The sequence below is a fragment of the Anomalospiza imberbis genome, chromosome 1 (assembly GCF_031753505.1).
Source record: "Anomalospiza imberbis isolate Cuckoo-Finch-1a 21T00152 chromosome 1, ASM3175350v1, whole genome shotgun sequence".
NCBI classification, from domain to species: domain Eukaryota; kingdom Metazoa; phylum Chordata; class Aves; order Passeriformes; family Viduidae; genus Anomalospiza; species Anomalospiza imberbis.
In genome coordinates this window covers 4225770-4236288 of record NC_089681.1, presented here as the reverse complement: position 1 = coordinate 4236288, position 10519 = coordinate 4225770, and the positions used below count along the sequence as shown (strand labels likewise).

Here is a 10519-nt window from a genome sequence, read left to right as displayed (position 1 = left end):
CCTCAGAGGAGGTTGTAGCCATGTGGGTGTCAGCCTCCTCCTAACTCACAAGCATGGAATCACAGAATCAGCTAGGTTGGAAAAGACCTTGGAGATCATCAAGTCCATCCTATGAACAGGATAAGCTGAAATAGACTCATTTTAACAGCAGGGGAAGTTTAGATTGAGTATTAGGAAGAATCTCTCCATGGAAAGGGCTGCCAAGCACTGAGAGGAGCTGCCCAGGGAGGTGATGGAGTCGCCGTTCCTTCAGGTGTTTAAGGAAAGACTGGATGCGACACTCAGTCCTCTGGTCTGCTTAACAAAGGTGGCGATTGGTCATAGGCTGGACTCAGTCTTGGAGGTATTTTCCTGTGTAATCAATTCTGTGATGATTCTATGAAAAATGAACCAAACCCCAAGCAGGCATTGACTTCTCAGAGCTGCTGATAGCTGTTCTGAGGAATCTCCTTTAGGAAGAATCACAGATGAAATCTGTCACGGAAACTAGAAATCAAATGGGACAAATGAGCTCTTCACTGTAAGTTTACCCATCAGCTGGTGTTTGTGATCTGGCTCCAGCTTTCCCCTCTTGTTCGCAGTGGTCCGAGAGGTTGATGGGTTTGGATGTGAACTGATTTCTTTAGGAGCTGCTTGTGTGTGTCTATTAAATCATAGACTCGGAGGTGATTGGGGGGACCGTCAGCTCTTCAGCCCTAGCAATGGCATGAGTGGTGACAGATTCTGTGTGACAGCCACCACCCTTTGTCAGGACAGAGCCTGGAGCTGGGGACACACGCCTGCCCCAGGTATCCCCACTTTGCTCCACCTGTGCTCTCTCCTGGGTTACACCTGAACCCTGCAAGTGTCAGGTGAGTTTAGAACCATCTCTGAATTGCAACACCCGCATTCTTGCCAGGCAGTGTTTGGCAGTAGCATTTTTGGAAATATGCACGAAGCTCTGGGGTGCAGGTGAGTGTTATTTGCTTTGCACAGCTCAAGGACCAGGTGTCCCTCTGCTCACCTTCCCTACAAACACCACAGGGACACGAGTCACCAACTCTTACTGAAACGTTTATTAAGATTGAACTTCGGAACAACAGATTGGAACACAATGTCTCATGGAGCAGAATACTTCTAAACTGATTTTTTTTCTTTTCTATGCATAAATGAAAAAAAAAATCAAGATTATACAAAAAGAACAGAAAGTGCAGAACACAATAAAACAGTTCTCATGCAACAATTTTTTTAACCTTTAAACAGAAAATAAGCTCAACAGTGTAGAAATAAAAATCATACATACATTATGCCGTCTACGCACTCAAACATTCATCTGTGACATCACTTTTCTTTATCCCTTTTTCCTCATAAAACAACATTATGTGTTTAACACATGCTTATAAACATTGCTAAACTCAGCAAGAGCTATTATAGTGCCCCAACTTAATAAGTTGATAAAAAAGTAGTTGTCATATGGCCAGTTCACAAAGGAACTAAATATTCTTTTTTTTTCTATTTTTTTTTTTGTTTTTTAATATTTTTTCCCTGCTATGAGATGCTTATATGCAGCTTTCTAGTAATACGAGGCATTTAAAATAAGCTGGTCATTTGGCTACTTAAAGGGCTTAGTGTTCATGTTACATCAGGCAAAACAAATTCACACTGGGAACTGACAATTTGTTGAGAGAAAAGTCTGGATTTTGGGGTAATTTATTACAATTTGGCTGTCGCTAAGGACTGAGTAGTGCACAGTAAATAAGGTGACACTGAGTTTGACTAAATGCTCCCAGAGCTTCACCCCAGACTTCCAAATTTAAGAATAAATATGCCAGAACAGGTCAAATTGAACCATGCTCTGCATTTTCCTTAAAAATGTAGCAGGTCGCAAGGGTATCAAAAGCCCTTTAATTACAGCAGATGCTCTCTTTTGGTGGGGAGGTATTTGCCCCTCCTGTAAACCCCTTGTACTTCCAGGGGCGAGGGAAGCTGAGGTGGAAATTCAGGTGAAGCTGCTCAGGTTGAGGAACCAAACCAAATTGGTTTTCCAGGAGGTGATTTTAATTTAAACAACAGGAAAACCTGAAACTCCTTAATGAGCAGATCACTGGGTGCGAGTGACATGCCAGGAAAAGGAATTGAGCCTTTTTTTGTTTTCTAAGGCAGTTTCTGAACTGCTGAGCCTCAAATTCAAACCCCAGTTGGTGTTTGAGCTCCTGCAGCTCTTTTGGATGCAACATGACAAAGAGAAAACTTTGGGTAGCTCCACTTTTTCCAAATGACCATTTTGTGACATGCTTTACAAATGTTCAGCTTTGTCATTTAAGGAAGGAAAACAGCTAAAGGACTCTCTGGAACTATAAAGTTTCTGCAAAGAAAAATAAAATTTGGTATTCCACACAGTCATCAATAACATTTCTGTGCAATATTTGGTGTCCATTACATTTAATTGGCCTATTCCAAGGAAACGAGGACAAAACAGCTGCAAAGAAAACCAACTTCTCTTTCACAACAGACACTTCAGATGCCGAAGCTGCTACATGTGCTTGGAATATCATGCAGGAGTTCATTTGTTCATTTAAATAGGATACATATTTATAGGTGAGCTTGTCTTGCATCGGACCAGGATGAGGGAAGAACGGGAAGAATTCATTTGAAAACAGAGTGGAGTACAGTGACAGCAACACACAACCACCAAAGGTATTTTGGCCCGAGCAGTGTGTCTGGAAATGTACAAAAACAGAGAGGTACAGACACACACACATATCCCTAAAACCCCCCAAATCTCAGCACCTGCCTCCTGCGCTTCCCTCCTGCCCATATGTCCCAACTCTCCGAGGAAAAAAGTGTGACTTTCTCTACCTTTACTCATAGATGTGACCTCAACCTGCATGGCTGTGAGATCTGACAGCCAGGAAAATCCTGTTTTTCACGGTGGATACTGGAGGAAGCCAAGCTCACCCCAGACCAAGGGCAGGGGACATGTTCTTAACAATGGAAGCAAGGTTTTAATGAGGTACCTGGCAAAAAGCACCATGGTTGCTGCTGTCATTCCAAGTGCTGGGGGGGGTTCAGATCAGGTGGGAGAGGGATAAGAAAAACTCAGTCCTTGCCTATGAAGAAAACCTCATGCAGCCTGTTCCATCCTGGGGTCTGAGTGCCACCATTAGCATTGACGTGCTGGGAATATTTCAGAGCCTAGAAAAAGGCTCCAAATGAAAGGGGGAAAGGACACCGGGTGTTTCAAGAGCACAAACCTCCACTGGATTTACTGGCCTCCTCCCTCCTGATGATAAACAACCTCTATCTTTCCACAACTACTCACAGCCAGCGCCAGCAAAACACCATATTTGTCTTATTAAAAGGTTATTTAGGCAATAAATCTCTATGAAAGTCATCAGACTAGCAGGAAGAGAAACCAAGAGAAACTAAGAAATTATTGCTTCTGGAGTCTGAAATTGCTGTCCACAAAGCAGCACAGATCTCAATGGACTTGTGGAATAACCCAACAGGGCCAAACCCACACTGTGCCTTTCTGAGGGGTGAAAGTTAAAGCTTCTCTGCTCTCACATGAAACATCTCAAGGGTCTGAGCACCAGCAGTGCCTCATGTCACACATCACTGTAGCAGAACATGTTAAAATTGTTTATAGTACTGAACAACACAGAACTGAACCACTAAACCTTAGTCCTACTAAATTGATGGTCCAATGGGATGACTTCAACTAGACAGGAATACAAACAAAAAAAAAAAAAAAAAGATATTAGTTGTCACCAGGAATAACAAAAAAAAAATTAAAACTTAAAATTAACACTTAAAACTTCTCTTTCCATAAGCTCTGCAACAAACACACAAAATTATACTACTTTAATTGTGGCAAAAAAAAAAATCTGTATGAAAAGATAAGGTAAGGGACAGATGAAGAAATAAATCATTGCCCACTCCACACTGAACACTGCTGGGGCTAGAAAGATAACTTTCACATCCAAGGAAAAGCCCTTGGGAGACCTCAGCAGGTGAAGCCAATGTGGGGGTTTCCCAGGCTGGCCCAAGGACAGGAGGAGATGCTTTGGCTGTGGCCCTTCACGTTAATTCTTCTGGCAACACTACAAAAAATTCAGCGCATTTACAATGAATAATTATTTCCTTGGCCTTTACCAGGGAGTGAAATCAGCTTCCTGCTGTGGCAGTGTGTGTATTCCTGCATTATGAGCCCCATAAACAACTCCAAACACAGATTTTAACATCCAGGTCTTAGAAATGAAGCCATGCCAAACACTGTCTGTGACAAAACTGACCCTGCCCCGCCTTTGCTTGAAGCCTCTGGGCTCGAAATGAAAGGTCCTTCCTCCATCCTTGCCCTTCTCTGGCTGAGAAGGCTCCATAAACATGGGTGAGCTCACTCCCAAAATGGTTTCATGTTCCCTCTGTGGGATCTGAAGTCAGAGGGAGCTTCAGCCTCTCCACCCCCTCTGCAGCTACTTGGTCAGTGTGACAATGCAGTGAAAGAGATCTTGGCTTAGAAAGTGCAATGTGGAGTAATGGAGATTTGATCCATGCTGGTCCATGGAACCCTTGGGAAAAAGGTAAAGCTGGCACCAGTCAGAAGGTGTAGGTTTTTAAACTGTTGAAGAACCTTTCCAACAGTAGAGATTAAAATAAGGAGTACTTGACAGTGGTTATTTAACGAAAAGCAGAATCTTCACGGAGCTTCAAATATTAAAGCCACTTTCAAATGTATAACTCAGCATGTAACTTACACGAATGCCAGTTCTACGGTGAAACACATTTGTCTCTCACACATGAACATCACCAGAATATATTAAATGTAACTGAGATGATAAAATTCACGGCAGAATTTCTCACAACTGCTTTCTTCAGTAAGGTCTCACGCTCTTCAGTAGTATTGCTCCCCTGGCTGAACACAGTTCACAGTACATGTTCTACATAAAAGAATATTCAGCATAGAAAAACAAAAAGACTTCCTCAAGACACTTGGAAAAACAAATACAAGCCCTAAGTCCTGTGTGATTACATGTACTTCAGTGCTCTGTGATGTCACCAGCCTAAAAACATTGTCACCCTTGACAGCAGAGGCCATAGGCATTGACTGGAAGCCTTCAGAGAAACGCACGGATGCCACCTACAAATACATCCAAACATCCACTTCTCAAAAACATTGACAATTCAAGTAATTCATTAAGAACTGCTTTTCATATTGAGAGATAGCTTCTTTATCTGAATGCCTGGTTTGCAGCATGATTGACACAGGCATTTGCAAGTCTTGGAGGAGGAGGAGTTTGAGGCAGCAGGAATCTCACACGGTGCTGTGTTTGCCTGTCCAGCACACGGATTGATGGCAGCCTGGGGGGCCCAAGCCAAAATGAGTCAGCATCACAAACATGTCCTACAAATGACAATCAGAAGTTTGTGAAACAAGTTTCGAAAGTTGCTTTAAATGGCTGCTGGATAATGATCCAAACCTATTTTAAATCAAATTAGCGTAACTCTTTCAACCTCTTTCCAGGAAAGTATCTTTGCACTGCAGCTGGGTCCTGAATCACAGAAGGGGACATGGAGGATGTGCTGACAACATTGGTACGGCAGCTCAGAAGAGCTCTGGCCTACAATTCCTCCAACACAGGGACTGCAACAGCAACATTTGAATTTTAAGGCCTAAAAACTGTTTCTGACACAGATTTTTATACACCCAGACTATGCCATAAAGTGATGGAGGTAGGCCTTGGGTTCTCCTTGTTGTACTGACCCCATGCCTTTACCTTGGCTGCTGCATTCCCAGCCAGGAGGTTAAAGGATCGTAAAAGTGCAATTAATCAATTACTTCCTTTCCCTACGGAAGAGAATCCACACGCCCCCTCCCACAGAGCTGACCCCAGAGATGCCCTTTCTCCACGGCAGCTTCATCCAGAGATGATCAGGTTTAAATGCTGAGAAAACCCCCGAGCTCACCAGCATGTGAAACTCTCAGCTAAAAATTGTCACAGCGTATTCCAACAACATTCAAAAAATGCAGCACTTGTGATAAAGAAACCTGTGAGTGCTGGCCACCTCTCCCAGCTGCTGCTCCTTTCATCTACAGCTGACATCCAGCACACAGTGTCACCCTTTCCTGACAAGCAGCAGATTTGGGAGTGGTTGTGAATAGTATGACTGAAAGAATTCATGGCAGTTTCTTAGAAACTGCAGTAATTGCTTTTTTTTTTCCTTGAAAATAATTGCAAATAAAAGGAGTCTGCAGTAATTGCACTAACAAAAACATGAAGCCTAAAATTAACGTAGCTGTCAGACCAGTAATATCATGCTCATTTAAAAAATCGATTGATTTCTAAGCATAGTGAAATCGGAAATGTTCAGACAAAAAAATGGCAAGAGACTATAGGTCGAGATAGCTTCCATTTTCTGTTAGTTTAGAAACAGCTGAAAACTTCATTTTTCTAACTGCTAATTGTATACACTGTGAGTGTCATGCAGATTAATAAAACTTATTCGAAATCTAAATGTATTCTTAATAAAAAAGTGTTCAGAAATGACGTTTCTAAGTTGTAGAGAAAGCAATTAGCATCAGAGCGACCTGCTCAAACCTAGAGGAAGGACTAGAGAATTTCATTTACATTTTTGCACGAAACTGCCTGTTCTTCTGCAAATTTTAGCTAGAAGTACTGAAGGTCCTAATTTGCTTTCCTGGAAAAAAAAAAAAAAACACAACAAAAGTTCTTGATCCTGCACCTGCACTCCTTGGAATGTGGGTGAACAAGCGCTGGCCGCCTCACACGGCTGACTCGCCCTCCGGCTCCGCCGCCGCAGCTCCTTTGCGCGTCAGCTTCAGTACCGTCGGCTTCTCTGCGCCTGCGCCGCTGCCCTCGGCTGTCTCTGGAGGACCCAGTCCCTTCGGCTCTTCCTTTGGCTCTTCATTGACTTCAGGGTAAATCACCAAGAAAGTTGCTGTCAAAAAACCCAGGAAGGATCCCACCGAAGCCACCATGGGGATAACTCTGACCGTGCCGACCATGTCCACCACGCCGCCGAGCGCGGAGGCCACCAGGATCTGGGAGATGTAAACCTGACACGACAGGATGGCACAGTCGATGCCAAACCCTCGCTTCGAGTTCCCAGGACTGTGGTGAATGTACTGCAAAAAGACAAGAAACATGGTAGGAGATAAAACTATGGATGAAAGCAATACTTAAACACCAGAGATTTCCTCAAATTTCTCAGACCCATGGTCAACTTCACATCATCTTTGTATAGCACCATGACACAACTCCAGAGCAAGAGCCTCCTTATCTGCTCATCAACAGCCTCCTCAGGACCCTGCAGCACAAGGCAGGTATTGACAGGGTCACTTCTATTCCACATCACCTCCAAGATTAGGTTTTGTAAAAATAACTTTACATTAAATATTTGGTGTTACATGAAACATTAATTCTATGATCATAACAAGGAATCTCCGTCCCAGTTGCAATTCAGGAACTTGTAACAAAAGTTCCTCCTGTAATTTGTAATCCAAATGGAACAGTGGAATGACACTGTTGGGAAGTAAAATCGTCCTTGTTTGCAGCAGAATTGTTTTGATTTATGCATCTCCAAAATTACAGGTGCATTTCCAGACTCACTTCAAAATCTAAGACTGTGAAAAACCTGAGTTAACACTACCATACCACATCAAGACAGGAGTAAGAACTAGATATACAGTAAATATTCACTCCAATAATAATTTAATTTCTCTTCACCTGCCATACGCACCCAGATTGTTTTATAGGAAAAGCATAGGAAAAAGCAATCACGACCCCCTCTGAGCCAACTCAATGCCAAGACTATCTGATTTCAGCACCAGCTCCTGCTATTTACTATCCATTCAAACTTTGGCACACACCCCAACCAAGCAGGTATCTTCAATATGGGATTTAACAAATCTATTTTGCCACCGTGATCTTATCCGTTCTGCCTTGATTCACATATATACTCCAAATATTTCACACACCTGTTTTATCTCATGGTATTGTCCCAAAAGTGCGTAGGGGCAGTAGGAGATGCTCATGGAGACTATTCCCATCGTGCTGATCATTATCATGGTGACGTACACGTTGGGGAACATGGCCATCACTGCAGTGCCAAGGGAAAAACCCAGCGTGCCCAGGATGTAGATTACTTTTATGCTAAGGTCGTAGTTGTCCAAGTATTTCTGCAACAAGGCTGCAGAGATAAAGAATAAAACAGGAATCAGAATGGTTTGAGTTGGAAGGGGCCTTAAAGACCATCCAGTTGCAACCACCCCTGCAACACTTTCTACTATCCCAGATTGCCCCAAGCCCCATCCAACCTGGCCCTGAACACTTTCAGGGATGGGGCAACCACAGCTTCTCTTGGCAACCTGTGCCAGAGCCTCACCACCCTCACAGGGAAGAATTTTTTCCCAGTAACCAATCTGAACCTGCTTTTTTCAGTTTGAAGCCATTTCCCCTTAAATATCAGTTTACTCACTAAAATTTTAGGGGACTGATGTGGCCATGGCCGCCCTTTACCCTGTTTAGGAGGTGGATGCTCATATTTAGGCTGTCTGACCAGCACAGCCCAGCTCTCACTGGGAACAGGATGTGTTCCTGCTTCAGAAAGAGCCCATCCCCACAGTACTGAGCTGAGCAGACATGCCGGCTATGTGCTGCAAAAGGCAGAATTTACCTTTGGCAAAACCTCTCACTTTCAGAGTCTATTGCAAGCGCAAATTATCTGCAGAATGACTTTCAGAAATACATACTTATAATTTTGATTTAAAAACAGTCTTTGCAAGAACCCTCTTGCATATGCTTAAATCTCCTACCAAGCATGATTTTAATTTCCTGAAGGCTTGTTAAATGCCACTCAATGTCCTTTGATTTCATTTTGTGCTTTATGCCACTTAACCATCTGTTCATATTTCCACCTCTACATTTGGAGGACCTTTTTAATATTGATTCTTAAAGAAGCCCTTCCCCTTATGACCACAAGAAATGCTTTTCCAAAATATCCTTCACCTCAAACAAGGAGGTGGATGCCAACTGAAGCAACACTATTTCAGGAGGGCAAGGAGTTGGATGATCTTTATGGGTCCCTTTCAACTCCGAATATTCCATGATTCACTTTTACCTTAGAAATACATGCATGAGGTGCATTCCACTGTGTGTGACTGCAGAGTCTCTTACCTGAACAAACAGCAGCAGTAGCAGCATAAATCACCAGCCCCCAGCACCCCATCTGAACCCCAGCATTGTAGGCATGCAGCTCTGTTGAATTCGAAGGGGCCTGCAAGAGACACAAACAGCAACACCACTTTGTTGTACCGGGCACATCTCAGAAACGAGGGACTCTGAGCAGGTCTGCCCATGGGAACTGCTCTCCTACCTTTGGATCGCCCTGGAAGATGACCTGTCCCATAAAATCCGTATAGAACACGGCTTCAGCAATGATGGAAAACCAAGTCAGGAGGTGGCAGACGCACAGCCTCAGCAGCTCCTTGGGCATCTTTAGCATCGACAGCCACAAGAGTCTGACGGTGGTTTCGGTCTCGCCCTCTTCACTTTCCGTGTCCCCACTGGAGTTGGTGGTGCCGCTCTGGTTGCGATGCCGGCAGCGCTGCCGCTGCCGTTTCTGCATGTCGTAGATATCGTTCATGCTGCGCGAGGACTTGATCAGGACGATGGCGTTGGCCCGGCGGAAGCGGTACCGGTGGGAGCCGATCTTGCCATAGTACGAGAAGGTGTAGGATGGCTGCCGGTAGAACATGTGCCTGCGCCGCCGCATGGAGTTGGAAGTGCTGGATTGCTTCATGCCTATTCTGGCGTGGCCGTTGAGGAACTCTTTTGGTAGGGAGCCGCTGATGTTTGGGACTTTATCTTCATTTAAACGATTATCAAGCAACATTTCCTCCTCCTTCTCATTCTCCCTGAGGAAAGCAGACAGGTGGTTGAGCTTGGACTTCATGATCTCCTGGCTCGTGTTGTGGGGAGTGTTTGGATATGAAGCATCCTGAAAAATGGAGGGTTCAATATCATGCAGGAAAAGCAGCTCTGATTCAATTTCCAGTGTGGCATCAGGCATGTGCAGAACTGAGTCACTCTTGCTTCTCACAATGTTCACCTCAAGGAACTCCATATTGAGGTCATGCTCCGACTGAACCTCATCATGGAACATGGAAGCTCCATACGGCTCTTCCTCACTTATTACATTCAGCCGATTCAGAGGGGGGAGACTGCCACTGAATTTGGCACTGGAAAGTGTGTCTCCTTCATCATCGATCCTGTCCTGCTGAGGGTTATATTGCTCTTCTTCAATGCTAAAAAGGTGGAGAGCAACGGAGACAGAGAAAATAATGGCTGCAAAGAAAAAAAGGACTTGCTCTTGAGATTTAAAAATGCTACCCAAGAAGGTCTGTGTCCAATCCAGCCCTCCTAACATATAACCAATTGCTCCTCCAAGACCTGTGGAAAAGAAAAAAAAAGAGAAGTGAGTTCAGGAAAAATCAATTCAGCCACAACCTGGTCTTCAG

At 43.9% G+C, this 10519-nt stretch overlaps 1 protein-coding gene across 5 annotated transcripts in view; it reads right to left on the bottom strand.

Moving 5' to 3' along the window:
- Window positions 1-1040: 1040 nt before the first annotated feature.
- Window positions 1041-10519, bottom strand: part of SLC45A4 (solute carrier family 45 member 4) — an 84773-nt gene continuing 75294 nt past the window's right edge. For all 5 annotated transcript variants that reach the window (XM_068179877.1, XM_068179873.1, XM_068179866.1 and 2 more), the window contains 4 exons: window positions 9376-10451; window positions 9177-9276; window positions 7979-8190; window positions 1041-7126 (listed from right to left, as the gene is read on the bottom strand). In XM_068179877.1, coding sequence (XP_068035978.1) covers window positions 6764-7126; window positions 7979-8190; window positions 9177-9276; window positions 9376-10451 — 1751 coding nt within the window. In that variant the 3' untranslated portion in view covers window positions 1041-6763. The remainder of the gene's footprint in view (window positions 7127-7978; window positions 8191-9176; window positions 9277-9375; window positions 10452-10519) is intronic.